The 18,787-nt window shown below is 39.4% G+C and overlaps 1 protein-coding gene across 1 annotated transcript in view; it reads right to left on the reverse strand.

The window, feature by feature from the left end:
* The window catches only part of LOC100599353 (putative fatty acid desaturase 2-like protein FADS2P1), a 35,335-nt gene extending 16,924 nt beyond the window's left edge, over positions 1–18,411 (reverse strand). Inside the window, 4 exon segments of the mRNA XM_030810038.1 lie at positions 4,542–4,643; positions 5,983–6,180; positions 8,879–8,989; positions 18,091–18,411. Coding sequence (XP_030665898.1) covers positions 4,542–4,643; positions 5,983–6,180; positions 8,879–8,989; positions 18,091–18,411 — 732 coding nt within the window.
* Between the last annotated feature and the right edge of the window lie 376 nt (positions 18,412–18,787).

Consider the following 18,787-nt stretch of genomic DNA (forward strand, 5'->3'; position numbering starts at 1 on the left):
CCAGTAGTTGCAGGAAAACAAGCTCAGGGCTCCTACTGATTCTACATTATGGTAAATTGTATAATTATTTCATTATTACAATGTAATAATAATAGAAATAAAATGCACGATAAATGTAATGTGCTTGAATCATCCTGAAACCACCCCCCACCCACCGGTCCATGGGAAAATTGTCTTCCATGAAACCAGTTCCTGGTGCCAGAAAGATTGAGGACCACTGCAGTAGGGTGACTGTGGCTAACAATCAGGTATTATATATTTCAAGATAGCTAGAAGAGAGGATATTGAATGTTACAACAAAGAAACGATAAATGTTTAAAGTGATGAATATCCTAATAACCTTGACTTGGTCATTACACAACGTACATATGTATTGAAACATCACAGTGTAGCTCATAAATACATACAATTGCTATGTGTCGATTATAAATAAAAATAAAATAAAATGATAAAAGATTTTTTAAATTGCATATGACCCACTTAATCTTACAATTGTGTATCTCTTCACACATTCATTATTTATTTGGAATTATGTCCTAGGTGTCAGATACTTACTGAGCTAGGCATTTGGAACATAAAGATAAACATGATAAAATGGGGTTTCCACACTTAGGAAACATATAATCTAATGGGAGCAGTAGACAACTGAACAAGGGCAATGTGCTAAGGAGAGAGTCTCCTTTTCAGTTAAGTCCCCTGAGAACCAATGTTTGGTTTCTTCCGCCAGCTGACTGTACTCTTTCAGCCAATGACTATCTGCGGTGAGTAGTAATGTGGGAGTCTGGTTTGGATCTATGATATGACGGGAAGCAGATCTTAACAGGTAAAGCTTAGAATAACGGTCAGAGTAATTATGGGTGTGATCCAAATAAGTGCCTTCCCTTGGCCCCTCTTTCTGGAAGCCACTATTTCCAGAGACAAGGGAAAGAAAGTACTCCACAGGCAAGAGAGGATTATCAGCTGCATGCCAAACGGGCTGCCCCTTCGCCAAATTCTAGGCAGGAGCAACCCTGTCATTCCTCATTTCCACATTAGGTCTATTCTCAGTGCAGTAGAAAAAGGGCGGGGAACATCACACACTGGGGCCTGTTGGGGGAGGAGGGATAGCATTAGGAGAAATACCTAATGATGAGTTGAGGGTTGCAGCAAACCATCATGGCACATGTATATCTATGTTTCAAACCTGCACATTGTGCACACGTACCCTAGAACTTAGAGTATTAAAAAAAAAAAAAAGAATGAACCCAGGCTTTGGAATGCAACCAACCTGAATTTAATCCCTGCTTGGCCATCTATTTAGGTGTGTGACCTTGGGCAATTTCCTCATCTGTAAAATGGATGAGGCTTCTTAGAGGATTGCAGAAAATAACACACTTGACACTGTCCTTTTCCTTACCAAAATAAAATGTTTTAGGATGTCATCATGGAATCAGTATAGGCCAGATTTTCTAGGAAGATCTTAATTTCAAATGTTCTGTCCCACTATCCCTGTAATGAGACTTGATTCTTAGTTTTTTTTTATATGTGCATACTGATGAATAAGAAAAATATGCTACAAGGAGTCCACTTTGATTTTAGTATTGCACAGTAGTCCAAAATGTATGCAAACATTTCATGGTTTATTTTGGGAAGTGCGCTTTTATTGTACAAACACTGGAAAGACCAGAGCATATACATTTTTGCACAGTTGGTGAATGAAAATTCTAAAGAATCTCCATATTGGTGCCTTTTCCAGGAGGTGGTGGGGGGAGGTAATTGACATGAAGTTAAATTTTAAATTTTAAAATTGTGATGCATGTCTAAGGTGGGGATGTTGCTGTTTATATTATAATTTTCTTTGTCACATCCTCCCCTCCCACCTTCCCTTTCCACAGGTAGTTTTCTCCCCTGCACATAGTTGAAGCCAATGTTCATTTTGCTCATGAGTCACTGTTTTTGTCTGCAAAAAAGGCAGAGTACACTTGATTTGCTTTTAGAGCCACTTCCCATTTTCTTACTCAGTTCACAAGTCATCAAGGTTATATTCATTTCGACTAGTGCAAAATTGTTTCTGGAGACACAACTTACATAGAAATAGCTGTGTACAAATCTGGATCAATGGGAAAGCAGTGATTTTTTTTTAAAGTGCCAGCATGGGTGGGGCCGATCTGAAATATTTCACATACTGGCACTGAATCAACTGCCAGCTACCTCCCATGCTTACCTTTCCTCTGACTCCTCAGAACAGAGGAGGAAAAATGGGGTGGTCTATTACCTGAAACTCACAATAGCAGAAGAAACCGCCTCTGCTTTTATTCTGTGCTGAGTATGTCTGAGTGAATCCATAAACAGCCTCATCTATCTTACACTGGTGAAGAGAGGGTGGAATAGAATGCCCATAGGAATTTTCTGGTTAAATGTGAGCTATCACATGAAATAACAACTTATTATTCATTCTAACTATTTTGGGGGACAAGCCTCCAACATGAATCAAAATCCAACTCTGTGTTATCTGATTGACTTAAGGCTCAAACTGCTCAATGGGAGAGAGGGTAGATAAAAGTAGGTGATTCCAGGTACCTTGCAACTCAGTGATGATGTGATTTATCTCCATCTTCTTAACATTTCAATGATTAAATATTTTTCTTATTGATTCTGAGTCTTCATTTTGATTATGGAAAGACTGTTCCTAGTATTAGTAACAACTAACAATTATTAAGCATTTCCTGTATGCCAGACACTTTGCTGAGCATGACACATGAGTATTGCGTATAATCCTAACAACATCCTTATCAGGTTGAAGCCATCGTCTATCATCATTTTACAGTTGAAGAAACTGAGGTTCAAAATCATTAAGTAATTTGTTCGAAGTGACTCAGCTCATGAGTGCCTGAATTCTCACAGAAGGCAGGTTCATTTTTGCAGGTTAGAATCACCTGGGGAACTTTCAAAAAACACCGATGTCTAGACTCTACTGGGGACGAATTTAGAATATCTAGAGATGGTGCTTAGGCATTAGGACTTTAAAAAATAACTTCTTTAGGTGGCTCCAAATGATAGCCAGCATTGAGCAGCTCTGCTCTAGTGCCTGCATTATTTAGTGCTATGCTATGAATTCTCCACTGACCAGTTTATGGCCATTGGCTTAAATATTTAACCCCTCTGAACATGAATTTCAACTGAAAACTAGGAGTGCTATGTCCTCATGTCATTAGAATTACTTGAGAAAATAGCCTAACGGGGCAAGTTCTGAACCTGGCACCTGTCAGGCCCACACAATGTGAGTCCCCATCTGCGTTTCCTTATCATTTGCTGTAAGTAGTTACTGCTCACTACTCTCTGTGGGGCTGACTCCAGCATTGTCTTCACCCTTTTATTAGTTGGCTACTTCTAAGCCACTATGGGTTGGGAAAGCAGATAACCAGAACGAGATATATGTATAAAATCACTGTGTTAGGGAAGAACTAATAGGCTCCGAGTCAGTGCCCATAGGCTTTTCCTAAGGGGTCCCGGTTTGAATGCAAGGATTTGGTTTAGTAGAAGGCTCAGAGACAGTTGCTTCCCTTCTAGGCCAGAGTACATAGTCACCAAACCCTAGAAAGTTCTAGAAAAGCAGAGATCTAGTTTAACTCCTAGTAGTACCAATGGGAACACTGAGGGCCAGAGATAGAATGTGATTTACTAAAGATCTCACAATGAGCACTGTCAGAGCCAGGGCTGGAAGCCACACTTGGAAGTCCTGCACTGTTAACTGGTTCATTCATTCACTCTTTCTTTCTTTCTTTCTTTCTTTCTTTCTTTCTTTCTTTCTTTCTTTCATTCATTCTTTCCTTCAACAAAAGCTTATTGAAGGCCCCCCCATGCACCAGGCACTCTCTTAGGAGCTGCACTGCAGTGGTGCATAGGACAGTGTAGCTGCTTCCTGGAGCCCAAGTAAGGGGGGATAAGACCAGCTGTCATATCACTACCTGCTTTTTCCAGCAGTCTGGATTTTGCAATCCTCCACTCTTGAACAGAGCCATCTGGCTTTTCCTGACTAGTCTTTCTGTTCACTAGTATCTGTTTTGCATCTTTTCCTTTATTTCTTCATAGCTGCCTCCTCCTTGCCCCCACCCTTAGGACTAATCAGGCTTGCTGGTTTCCCCTAGCTTCCCAACAATAAATCTTCAAATCCCTTCTAAGAATATTCCCACTTATGATTTCACAATGCACATCTTCATTTTTCAAGGCACACACTTTCTTCTGTGAGGTGGTTCCTTAGGGCAGGGGGGTGCCAGGGATTTAGCCAAAGAGTCTACCAGGGTAATACAAAATATAAGAGCCTCTTAAATAGAACTAAATAAATCGTCACAAAAAATTTAATTTAAAATTCTCATTTCAGCACATATTTTATAGTGTTGTTGTATTATATATTAGTACATATTATCTACCTTGTTAGTACACTTACGTTTATTTGTGGGGTATCATAAATATTTTTTACTGATATCAATGCACAAACATGGGAAGCACTCCTTAGGAGCTCATGTTCAGGAATCCCCCTCATGCTCCCTGACATCCCATACCTTGAGATGGCACATCACAAATTTATGCATCACATGGTTCCACTTGGACTTCTTAAATATGGAAAGGTGCCCCGCATCATGCTGCAAAAATAAGCTCTGAGCCTAGGAGAGATGAAGTTACCGTTAGAGAAATTGGGACCCTAACAAGAAATCAATCAATGAGTCCCATAGTAGATTCATAACCTTATTTGGGAACAGTGGGTGATCTTGTTCGACCTCCAGCCAAAATTAGTTTCTATTTCCCATACATATCCTGCCTGTTCTTTCCAACTTTTATGCCTTTGTTGTCTCAGCCTGGAATGCTCTCATTGTCACTTTCAAAGGTTTCCAGTACAGAGTGCAAAGACCATGGTCTTTGGTGTCAGACAGATTTGAATTCTAAACTGTTCTTCACCACTAACGAGCTTCACAACTCTGGGCAAGTTACTCGGTAGCTCTCACCTTCAGTTCATCATCTGATAGAAGGGGACGCTAATACCTGACTCATGGAGTTGTTGTGCTACATAGCTATATGTAAAGTGCCCAGCTTATGCTAAGCACCAAACAAATATTTGTTTCCTTTCTTGTTTCCAAAATTCACTTTTCAAGAAATAAAACAAGAGGATTTAAGAAAAAGAATCAACATCCAGAATTCTGGAACCTGGAAACACATTGCAGTTAATTCTCTATGAAACCTTTTCCAATGATTCTAACGAGAATTAAATGCTCCTTTCTGCTCCAACAGTACACGCTTGTTCCTCAATTTGGGATTAATATCATTGATTTGTGCCAGGCAGTGTGTTTAGCTGTTCGTGAAGGACTATTTCCTCCACTAGATGACTTCTTTCTTGGGAGCAGGGAGCATGTTGACTTTTCCTTTGTATCGACAACATGGTATCACACTCATAGAAGGCTACATTCAGAGATTCATACTTCATTCAACAAAGATTTATCAAATGCCTGGGTAAGTGTCCCTTGCTATTTATCATTTATGGAGGAACTCACACGTTCTTATTCTCACATAGGATATCACATCTGCCCTTGAAGAATTCATGGTCTGATGCATTGATAAATGTTGATTGATTAAAGAATAAAAGATAAATATGTGTGTTGCATGGCAAAGGACAGAACTTCAATCACTGAGATGGTGGGGATAAAACAGGGCAAACAGCAGCAATTGTCATTAATTAAACATTTACCATAGGCCAGACACTGTGCTTTATATTTTACACATTTGCCTGATTAGTCCTTCTCAGAATAATTCCACATTCATTATTATCCTCACTTTAGAGAGGAGAGAACCAAATCCCAATGAAGCTTGGTCACTTGCTGGCAAGTGCCTGACATTGATGAGTACCTTGCCAAGAAGTGTCAGGCAGCAGCTGACACCAATCTAAAGAGAGAAGAAGAAATTCTGAGCCTTTCTATGAGGACGCTGCCTGGGCTTAGTATACCTGCTTACCTGAGAAATTGTGAGAAGAAAGGAAATGAATATAGTAACAGGCCAGCCACTGCCAAAATAATATACTATTAGCCACGCCAGCACTTCCAAAATTAAGATCTGGGCAAAGTGAAGAAAGAAGAACCCCAGGTTGGCATGGAACATGTTCATAGTTTCTGCGATCCTCCACAATTCTTGGAAATCTTTCACCAACTGGGACTATGAAATAAATATTCAAAGAGTAAATTAGCTCTTTCAGGGAAAGGGAATACAGATGAACATAATTAATAATTTATTTTATTAATTTTGTATACATCTCTTTTATTAATAGTATTTTATTAATACATTTAATTGTCCAGAATTAAAACCCCAAAACAATGAACCAGCAAATAAAACCTTTAAAAAAAGTTTATGAAATTTTTTTGTTTTCTGCAGAAGTGAAAGGTGAATAATGACTTGTAAACTGTCCTAAAGCTGTTATGGAATTCAGAATTAGATTTTTTCAGGGGAGGGGGAAGGAGAGGAGAGTGCAGTGGAGAGATACATACGCCTAACAGTCGCCGTTTAAACCACCAGAATTATTTCAGGTGTTGAGTGACCTCTGGTTCTATGTGGGGGAACTTGGTCATCTATATGGATCCATGTTACCATAGTTACTGGTATAGTTTACAAAGTGCTTTCCAGGCCATAAGTTGCTTAATGTGTAGAAAGGGTTATTTCATGGAAGATAGAGATCATAGTTCACTTAGATTAGCTCTCAGGATGAATTTTCTGAGAGCTGCTTAATGGATCCCCCAAAACAAGGCAGGGCTTATTAGCGTGTGTGTACTCAGTTGGAGAGGTCTCATTTAAGGGCCCTGTGTGTATGTGCATGTGTGACTGTTCATGTACAATATTAGCATTGGTTTACAAGCTTGCCACATCATACTGGGGAGCGCACAAGGTTGGAAAGAACTATCTCTTTCCTAGGACAGCTGGGAAAGTGATCTGGTTATGAGAACTATACCAGGGTTGTACAGATGTAAGAAAGGAGAAATGTTAGAAACAAAAAAAGAAAGAGCTATGAAAATAATTCTAGAAGCCAAAAATTTCAAAATTCACAGATACAAGTTTTAAAGGACCCACTGCCTGGCAAAAGTTCTGGATAGGCTCATCTCCCAAGCCCCCATCAATCTTAGAATTCTTGTGGCCACAGATTATTTTAATAATTATCTAATATTAATTTGTTATCTCTAGGGTGCCTCCAGCCTGGTCATCCTTTGCAAAACATTTATTGCAGAGTTGAGGGAGGTCAGCAAAACCCAGAAGAGTGACTGGCTTGAAGTCGTCAACAAGTCAGTGACAGGTGGTGAACTTAAACCCATACCTGACACCCAATTTTATGCTCAAATACTAATTTTCTATATACAGCAACTTGAATATCCACATAAATGTATTAAAGAAAAATTATGGTAGACCTTTATCTGCAGAGACCAACACTCTTTTAGATAATGATTATCTGATAGGTCTCAGTTGTTAGTGGGATTTTATTTTTCTTACAGAAAAAATTCAGGAAAAACAATAAAGTTTTGCATCACCTTCACTTTTTAACCTAGAGCAACATGACCCAAATGATGGGGACATATCTGAAAGTTTTAAAATTACTAGTACCATCATCAGTTCACGATTATGATAATAAGTAAAATGTATTGAGCATTTACTGTGTTACAGGCATTGTTCTAAGCACTTTAAATGATGACTTGACTTCTTTCAATTGTTTTCCCAATAACTCTCATAAGGTTGGTACCATTGTTTTCAGCATCTTATGGGGGAGAAATTGAGCCAAAAGAGGTTTAAGAACTGGCCTAGACTCACACAATTTGAGAATGGCAAGGTTAGGGTGTGAGTGCAGGCTGTCCATCCTACCAACCCACTCTTCGGAACAGAGCTGGGCTGTGGGATGATCATGGGCCTGAAGATTGAGCTTAAGTATTAGTCTCAGATTTGCCCATAACCAGTTCTGTGTCCTCAGATTACTCCTGCTCCCTTTGTGAGTCTGTTTCTTCATTTTCTAAAGACAGAATAAAATCCTTGCTCCCTCTGCTTCACAGGGGTCTATGGATCCATACGTTATAAAAATTATTTCAAGAGTCAGGCAAATGTAAGCTGTCACAAAAAAATAAATTTCAAAAAATGGAATTGATCAATATTAAGTAAAATTTCTCGCAGCGTTATGTAAAACCATCCCAGTGAATTTTTAGTCCTATGGAGACTCTGTCCTTTAGAAGACAGTATTCTTGTAGCCAAAATATTAAAGAAAGAATGGCATTTTTCCTTGGGAATACCTAAAGGATTGGAGCCAGAGAAAAGTGACTGATTTGGAGTCTCAGCTCTTTGATACACCAGCTCTCGGACTTTTAGAGAGTAATTTATTTTCCCTGAATGATAATTTCCCCAAATGTAAAAAGGCTGTAGCTAGGATACAGTGACATCTTTCAATAAGTAGCTGTTTTTGGAGTTCCTACTACATGTTGATCCTGTGAAAGGAGGTCTTCAGGATCTTCTTATCAGGGATAAGAAAAGTGGACATAGTCTCACCTCTCATGCAACTTAGTTGGGCTGGGAACATAGACATAGATATAAAACATAATTACAAGCAGTCAATGAAAACGAAATTATATCCGTAAGTTCCCTGGCATGAGGCAGGTGCTTAGAGACATGAAATTACTGTTTGATGAAGGGATAAGAATTTAATTCTTTTGCTTCACAAAGATTTAAGAGTTCTCATGATCTAAAGAAAAAGGCATTGTTTTGAAATACATGGACTCCATCCATTGACTCTACTGTGGTCCCACCCTTCACAGAAAACAGTTAATTGGCTTTAAAATATGCCTCGTCTCCATCCTTCTACACCCATGGATCCTGACATCTCACTCACATTTTTGTGTCTTTCCTAGCTGGGCTCTCCTGGGGCAAGTTCTCCAATGAGCAGTGGCTTCAGGTACAACTGCACAATGTCAAGATCTGGATGCATGGCCCTGAAGACATCCTGTAAATCAGAGATACCTGTTAGAGGCTTTGAAGAGATATGCTTATCCACAGATTAGTTCCTTTCCTTATCTTGTCCTGTGCTCAGTCTGGGAATCAGCACAGACCTCATTGCAGAGGATTTACTTGTAACTCCAAGTTGATGTTTCAAGTTGATTGATCAAAATTATCCCTGAAAACCACCTCTGTGAAAGCTTCCTGCTGGAGACACACCTACTACATGTACTGCTTCTCTAGGTATGACCAACACAGTCAGGAGATCCAGGAGCATTGATGAGATCACTGTTTTATTTATCACCAGAAGAAATAATTGAGTTTATGGGTTGGGATAAATCTTTATAAAAGTCCAGCATCAGTCTTAATGTGAAAGTTGCTCACACTATCTGAGACAGTGCAGCAACCAAGATTGGCTATGCAAATTATATCTTCCACTGAGGGCTCTCTCTGGGTTCTTGGCCAAAGCCCAGGGGAATAAGACCCCTTGAATTAGTTAATTCTAGAGAAGGACAGGTGAAAGTTGATGATTCCTTAAGGCAAAGGCATGAGAGATTATAAGAGCACAGCCCTAGAGCCCTGGGTGGTCTAAAATAGTACACCTTTGGCTAAGCTTGTCACTGAAGGAGTCTCCTCACTCTCTATTAAAAAAATGCGGTGGTGGCTTGTGCAGAGACTTGGTGACAGCCAGAAACAGAATAGAGGTGACAAACTATATTTTTCCACCTCAGGTGCATGTTAAGTAGCAATTCCATATGGCTACGAGAAGCAGTGATGGTTCCTATATCCTGCTTATGTTTGGAAGAAAGAGAGTCTTCTCTTTCAGGGATTTAAATTGTTTTCGGAAAGAAGAAAGATTTTCCAAGACAGAGATGCTAGACTTGTTGCTATTATGGTTTGGGGAAGGGAGTAATTAAAAATGAAGAAATATTACCAAAGTTGTAAACTGTATATATGGAAGCCATACAAATTACTCTGCAGAGGTGGTATTGCATTATACTGATTACGAAAATGGACCCTGGAGCCAGCTTTCCTACATGCAAATTCTGGCATTGCTACTTACTAGCTAAGTAATTGTAGGCACATCTCTTGAATTGCCTGTGACACTTCTATATTCTCTTTCCTAAATGGGGGTGATGATAATAGCCGCTCAATTCATGAAGTTATTATGAGGGTTAAGTAAATTAATAATAATGCCAAATGGCAATTACTATTTTTTAAATACACATCAGATATATTTCTTATGTGTATACCTCCACCGATAAGAACCCACTGCCTACCTTCTCTTCAATATTCAGAGATTTCCTCCCTTTACCTCAATGCCTAACGTGGAGTGAGCTCTGAATTATATTAGTGAATATAATGAGTGCTACATCTTCAAATAGTAAATCAACTTTAGATATATCCAAGAATTACATATGAGCCTACTTATTATTATAGTATTATAATAATGCTATATTATAACATAATTACTTATAGAAGTAAGAAGGTATTTTTATAATGAACAAGGTTAATTAGAAGGATACAAATCAACTCTTTAGACTCATTTCACCTATGGGTCTCCAGACGCAATGATGTAAAATGGGCCTTTATCTGTTAGAACCAGTCCAGGCAGTGAGGTTCCATTGCTTCTTTTGTACAGATAATGCCACTAGTGTCCATTCTGCTTCTGTACACTCCCCCTGAGTCCCTTGGGAAATGCTGGACTAAATAATTTCAAAGATGTTTAAATTTTTCACATTTATGATACTAAAGCTTAGGTCCCCTAACCAGGAAGAGTGATTCAGTGATGAAAAGGGTGATTAAAATATCTCATTGTGACCCGTACTGAAAAATCATGTGCTGCTTGTTGTTTCAGAGCAGATTAGGATGGAAGACATCCTGATGGATCAAGATCAAAGTGTAGAATGTAATCTATCGCAATTTCATTGTACTCTGAGCAGCTATCTAGAGTCCTGGAACGGTGTGCTGACAATAATATTCTTCTGGGTTCATTGTTTCTTCAAATCCCCAGGAAGGTTCATAGGTTAAAACTGTGCCAACACATCCGGGAATGCTGCAGAGATTTTCAGAATAGTAGACACTGGCCTGCTCTGTGGAACTCTTTCCAGCATTAGTGGGGCAGTACAACAAAGGAGTTTAGGTAGAATATTCTATTTGAAAGAATTTTCAAACAGAATCTAGATACTAAGCTGTGAAATTCTCTTCATGAAAAGACTGCAATAATGCAAGTCCTGTTACCAACATTCTTGGGCCAAATGTGTTCCTGCTGAAAGATGGAGAGGGGATAAAATGAAAAGTAGAAGGGGTAGTGTCAGTGTTTATGAAGTGTGTCCTGTATACAAGGCATTCTATGGGCCAACTCATAGTCACCATTTTAGTTCTGTAAAGGTCTATCACTTTCATTGTACAGATCAAGACACTAAGTTTCAGAGGGGAGACGTATCTTGCCCCAAATGCCACACTCCATAGCAGAGCCAGGGTTTGAATTCAGGGTTATGCAATTCTAAAGCCTTAAAGCCCTAAAGGTCCATTCCAGCCTTAACACATTTAGTTTGTTTTCTTGAAGTCCTCTCAAGAAAGGAGTGATGACAGATTGGGGATGATGCTAAATCAGTATGTATCTGCTTGGCAGATGGTAATGGCCATAGGGTTGAGTCATGTATAACAGTTTGCCTCTGTCTCCAAGCTGCCTCCCTAGACTCGCCTTCTCTATACCCTTCATGCATCATCTTCTCTACTGGAGCCTCCCCACTCAGTATGCATTCCATGGCCTTCTGTAGTTCTGAGGCTTTACACTTACTGCTCTCTCGGCCTTGACTACCTCCTTCATTTTCTGTCTTTAAAAGCTCCTCTCACCCTTCAAGGCCCATATCAAACACTGCTTCCCCCAATCACTCAGGAAAATGATTCACGATTGCTCCTGGGTTCACACGACACTTTGTTCCTAGAGCTTTTTAAATTTATACTATACTATACTATACTATACTATACTATACTATACTATACTATACTATACTATACTATACTATACTATACTATACTATACTAACCTATACTATACTATACTATACTATACTATACTATACTATACTATAAATACTATAATGAATCTGTGTACTCACCCCTTTTTTTAGTGGTTTGTGAGTTTTTTAAAGACTGGGACCATGTACTATTATTGGTTAATGTATACCTAATGTCGATCACTGTGCCTAAAGTATAGCATGTCATCAATAGACACCTGACAAATAAGGGAAAGGGTGAATGAATGAATGGATATAGCATTTCTATAACAAGATATTAGGATAATCAAAGTGTGGCACTCAAAGTATACAGGTATTAAGCGCTGCTGTATCTTCCTATCCACGGCATCTCTATTTTTTTACCTTTTTGTGACTTCAGCATCTCACATTTTTGTCTGTTAGCCTTTTGGCTTCCTTCTCAATCATCATCTTTACTATTGAAATTATTCATAAATTTATACCATAGCTCATCTCATAATTGATTATTTCCAAAATAGTAACAGCATGGAGAAGATGTGATTATTGCTTTGCTTTCACAAATACCTTGGATAAACTGCTAAATTTTTTGCTGTTATTTGGTGGGAGATGGAGTCATGTGCTTTCCTGTAAAAGCTAGTGGAAGAGAAAAGTATATAAAGTCAGAGGGCGTGACACAAAATTCTGTTTTTACAACTTAAATGCTGTATACAGGCTGTGACCTGTACAAAGGCACTCGGCCAAGATGGCAAGTGTGGCCTGACTTCCAGTGGACACTCCATTTGCCGAACCTTGTGCCTATAGGGCTGCAATCACCCAAAAAGTGTGCCTTTCCTAATTCACACTAAGGCATAGTATGGGGTAGCAGAGGAGTAGGCTGTTTCACACACAGAAATTACTTAATTTCTCCTAAATGTAGATAATACTACCTAATCTTCTCTACGAGCTCATTAATTCCTTCATTCATTTATTCAGTCATTCTAAAACCTATGGAGGACCCAGCCTAGAGGTTAAGAGCTTAGATTTTGCAGTCAGACATCAATAAGTGGCCATGATTATATATGATTATTACTTAGTTCATTTGAGGTGGGTTGAAATTTCCCAAAAGAAATTTACTAAGGAACAAACATAAATTTAGAAACCATCCATGGAGAGTGTTGTATATGCAGTTATAAAACAAGATAACTAGAATATAGACCTTGATGTACTCACTGCAAAAAAAAAAAAGCTCACGAGACTGTTCTATATCCAGCCACAGATGAAGACTCCTGCTCCCACACCTTTGGGTAATTCCTCTTCTGCTTCCTTCTCAGATTTCACCTGCCCTAAGGCAATGGCTAGAACAAGTCTCTACAAATTTCAGATGGACAGTGAGTTCTGAACAGGCCAATTTGTGTGGAGAAAGCATCTTTGCCCTTGTCCTGGGAGACAGCTGCTTTGGAGTGGGAATGATCACAGAAAGTCACCAGATTCCTCTTCACCCATAAGGATAAGCAGAGGGTTATCTTCCCAGTGCAACTCATTCTATTGTTTGAACACTTTTGTTTCTTGAAAACTCTTCCTTATATTGAGACTTTTTTCTATAATGCTTTCAGCTGAGCTCCAGCCCAAAGGAACTCAACTCTCCCCTCCCCTTCCTCTTCCTTTCAAACCTGGGCTTCCTTGTGATAGATATCAGCACTTAGTTTCCCAAGCCAGATATCTATAAGTCAGCTTAGACTCCGCAATCCTGCTAGTTTATCAAGTCACTCATCAAATATTAGAAATTATGTCTTCTAAAACTCCTTCCCACCCATCTCCTCTTCTCCATTCCTGTAGCCAACACCTTGCTTAGGCCTTCAACATGTTCCCTGGACTCCACCCTGGTCCTCCTTCATTTTGGGAGGCTTTTCTGGATTTCATCCTTCACTTAACTGCCATACTCACCTTCAAGAAAGGCAGTGTCTCCTCATGGCCCATTTTCGTCTCTTAGCACTTGAACTTCTTTCTCTCTCCTCTCCTCTATCTATTTTACAACTAGAACTATTATTTCCATGAGAATCAGATAATTTTAAAAGTTTTGATGATGCAGGAAAGATGTAATTATCACTGATTATTGCTTTTCTTTTACCAACAGCTTAGAAATGCCAGGTGATTGTGTTGTGAGGATGAAGGTGGGAGGAATGCTGTGCTAGGGACACATTCTCATGTATAGTAGGAAGAGAGGCAGCAATGCAGTAAGGATAAAATGCAAACTCCTTAGCTCAGCACACAAGATCCTTTCTCTCCCTCTTCTTTCTCTTTTCTCTTCCTCTATCTCTTCTCTCTCTTCATCTTCTATCTGTCTTCTCCTTTTCTCATAGCCAGTGAATTCCTCTGTCATAACCACTAACATTAGTTAGCATGTAGTTTCAGCCAATATTGTGCTAAGTAAAGGAAGTGTCCAGGCTGGGGTGCCCATTCTGGTGGGGTGCTTACTCATGCCATGAATCATATTTGTACTCCATTTCTGTATACACCCTCCCTTTCCCCTGCCCCAGCCTTGCCTCTGCTGGCTCTGCTCATCTGAAACCATTCAGAATGCCCTCTTTTGGTGCTGCACACAACTCTTCCTTCTTCCACATACCAGTCCTCCAAATAGTTGAAACAGATCCTGCCATATTTCCTATAAGCTTTGTCATTCTTTCTCATCATATTGGACTCTGACTCTCATGAGAAAGAACTTCAGTTTCTTAGTCTCTCTACCAGAGCGTTGTGTCCAGAAATAAGGAGTGTGCCAAACAGCACACAAGATAATAAAACTGCTTTCTTTGTTCTGATTATGCTGCCTCTCTGAACGCATCATAAGATTGCAATTATGTTTTTCATGGAGCTCAGAACATACTGTTGTTTTATACAAAATTTGTGGCCAGCTATTTATTCATATGTATTTACTATCATCAAAGTGTTTTGTAGGCCAGGTGCAGTGGTTCATACCTGTAATCTCAGCACTTTGGGAGGCCGAGGCAGGAGGATGGTTTGAGGCCAGGTATTAGGAAACCAGCCTGGGCAACATAGTGATACCCTATCTCTACAAAAATTTCTAAAAATCTGGCTGTGATGGCATACACCTGTGGTCTCAGCTGTTTGGAAGGCTGAGGCTGAAGGATTGCTTGAGCCCAAGAGTTGGAGGCTGTAGTGGGCTATGATCATGCCACTGCACTCCACCCTAGGCAGCAGAGAGAGACCCTTCTCTAAGAAGAAAAATATGTTTTATAATCCTCATTTTAATGATTGCAAAATAGCTTATTGTATTATAATTATAATCTATAGAATCAATCCTCCTTGTTGTACTTACAGGTTGTTTCTGGATTTTCCTGGGAGAGCTCTTACAGATAAAAAGACTGTGGCCATAACTCTAGTTATTAGCATAGTGACATTAGTTTTAAACCATTATTAGTTTGAAAATACCAGATAACTCATATGTGCAATAACAGGAACTTATATACCAATTTTGTTTTATAGATTTATTTTTCTTAGTAAAGTTCCTTGGAGAAAATGGAAACCCATCTCAGAAGAGTGAAGAAATAATAAAATACAAGAGCTGCTATTTTTTGAGTATCTAATCTGTACCAAGCACCACAGTGAGCACTTCATTTGATCTCTGCTGATTTTTACGGCAATGCTAAGGTGAAGGTATTATCCTCACTTTCTAGATGAGGGAGCTGAGGCTCCAAGAGCCTCAGGACATTCCTAGTAAATGTGGAGCCCAAATGCAAAGCAGACCTGTTTCATTCCCATAAGGATGGAACCCTAGCAAGAGTTTTGGAAAAACTGACTGCATGAGTGAATGAATTAATGACCCTGTGGGATAGATTACGTAGACACCACCATTCACCTTTTATGAGGATGATGGAGACCTAGAGAAGAGTTACTATGTATACAAGAAAAGAATGCTTTCTCTGGGCAGGTGCAGCCATGGGCCCGGGGATGGCACACAGTGAGAGTACTTTGGCTCACACTTGCCACTCAGAGGCTAGACCTGCAAACATCTCTTAAGCTATAGGGTAAGCATTTGATCTCAGGCCTTCTGACTTTATGATCTTCCCTCCTTCATTGGAAAGCATAATGCTTCATTATATAGCCCTCTGTTCCCAATCAGATGACACCAAATATAAACAGGATTTCTAAGCTAGTGGTGAACAAACAAGAAATAATAATTATATTTCTGAGGATAAAGATGCTGGTGATAAGACTGATAATAGCTATGATTGAATGAACTTTTACCAAGTATCTGGCACTAATGACAAACACTTTACATGCATTGGTTCTATTTGCCATAAATCATTCAGATGGGTAATGTCAGCCTCATTTTGCAGATGAGGAAGCTGAGGCTCAGAACATCCCAATAACATTCCTAGGTTCACATAACATATTCCAAAGCTCAGGCTCCCTGTACTCTGAGTCATGGAGTACTGTGGATTGTTCTGGCACTCTCCGTTTCTTTTTAAGCCATTTTCTCTAGGAGAATCTTTTCTCTGGACAGTTTTTATCTATTTTCCTAAAGTCTAAGGTACATTACTGACCAACTTATGATTTTCTTCCTTGACATAGGTAAATCCTAAGGCGGCATGGGTATTTTCCCAAAAGATTCTGATGGTTTCTATTATATTAGTCAATTCCTCCTTGTTAGCTATAATTGGACACAAACTCAGGGTCTTTTCCTGACTTCTAGAAGATAAAAATCATCAGCAAATCAAAACTTTATCATCTATCTGGGCTGCCTCAAACTGAGTGAGGCTATCAGTTATTTTTAAGATGGTTGAAGGTTCATGTCTTTGCGAACACATCCTCTGAGCTAATTCTGTGACTTGTGTTAGCAAAGCCTCTGTATTTTCTGTGAGTTGTGGAAATGAGAGGGTGGGATAGATAGGCATCTGTAGTATGCTTTACATTTTCTTCTTGTTTTTTTTTTCTTCTGTTGTTCTTACACAAATGCTCTTCCTCTTGCTTCTTCTACCCTCTGCTCTCTGATTTCTGGGCACTGTGTACAAGCTCATGCTTATTTTCCAAGGAAAGTTTGAACTTTGTTTAAAAAGTATATCTGAGAGAAGTGGTGGGGCTGTAGCAGGGCATACTCAGAAAGGTATTCATCTGATTGTAGAAACAAGATAGGAAGATGGTAGAAGAACAAGAACCTAGACAGAGAAGAGGGATGAGAAATTGGGGGGAAAATATGAACTGAGGAAAAGAGATGCAGATGGCATCAAAAGATGAAATCTTGCAGGTAATTGTGAATTTTGTTATTATTAGTACAGCACCATGTATAGACTGGTACTTAGCAAAATAATGTTTTCAATCCGATCTTTAAAACCAGTTAAAGAAGTTGTATGCTAAACTGTAAAACCAACAGGAGCCACGTACTTTTTAAAAGCCTGCATTTAAATTTCTATTCTGTCATATATTAATTTCTGATCTTGAGTTACTTGTTTGGTTCCTCTAATTCTGTTTCTTTGTCTGTACAATGTGGGAAATAAAAGTCCCAATTTGAGAGAAAACTGACTTCTTTATGGAATATTTTAAAAGAGATTCCTTAAGGCATTTAAGATTTTGAGACACCTTTTTAGCAAATATTAAGTAGAAATTTTATTTCATTTTTTACAATCCTGATATTTAGTGCTTTAGGATCAAACCGACCTGATTTCAAAATTTGGCACCATTACTTGCTTGCTGTGTGACTTGTTATTTACATCTTTGAATGTCAACTTTGTAAGAGTCTTATAAATTTCTATTTGGGTTCAGATGTTCTTTTTTTTTTCCAGATTTTACTCTCACATTTGTCATTTTCTTCTTATAAGACAGTGACTCAGCTTCAAAACGAAGCAAAACAAAAGAATAAAACAAAACTCAGAATATGCAAACATAGTATTCACTGGCAGCATCTGAACTCATCCCAAAGCAGGTGCAGCACATAGCTAGACTTTGAGGCTTAATTTACTACTAAAATTTTGCTAGAGAGGAGTCCTGAAAAATTGGTTTGGGAGGAGATGAGTGATTGTGGAATGCTTTTGGGCGGAGAGCCAAGATCTCAGCCACCCAGCATCTGGGGGAAAGACGGAGAGGGTTGTGGGGAAAGCTTGGAGTTTCTTACCGTGGCATCTTCCCCAGCACAGTGGTTGAGGACCCGGCGCCCACCTGGATGCCTGTCGGCCCAGCTGGAGACATTGTAAACCTTGCAACTGATGACCAGCCACTGGTCAGTCTTCTGATTATGATTCTGGATCTCCTGCCAGGTATACATGTTGAAGCTTTTCCTGGGCACGCTGCATTTCCCATTTGCCTCCTGCTTTGCATAGACCTTAGCTTCCCCATTTGCTATGGGTTTTCCTTTTGGCTGATGCTTCTCACCCGGGTATGACTGATTCCTTCCTACAATGCTCCCATTGTCCCCATACTTTCCTTCAAATTTCATTGCCGCTGAATCCCTAGGATTTCTGGGTTAATGCTTGAAATTTCTAATCCTCACCTCTGATTGAACCATAAAATGACTGCCTTTCTCCCTTTTCATTCCATTGCAGTATGATACCTACACCGAAAACTTCTGAGCCTAGCTATCTTTTCACAAACCTGATAGTGAGCACCTTCCCAACTTCTCACTTCTTTGCCTGTCCTGAATCTTTTCTGCCTTGATGAAGGCTAGGCCACCTTCCTTCCTTCTTTCTCTCTTCACCTCTCCTCTCTCTGCTGCCTAGGCTCTTGGAAGCATCCTCCTTCATCATTAAATGCTCCTTAGTAAAGACCCTAGGCCAATCACACTCTGGCCTCATGTTGTGGGCCTCCCTGAGAGA

This window comes from Nomascus leucogenys, chromosome 4 (assembly GCF_006542625.1).
Source record: "Nomascus leucogenys isolate Asia chromosome 4, Asia_NLE_v1, whole genome shotgun sequence".
Lineage (NCBI taxonomy): Eukaryota > Metazoa > Chordata > Mammalia > Primates > Hylobatidae > Nomascus > Nomascus leucogenys.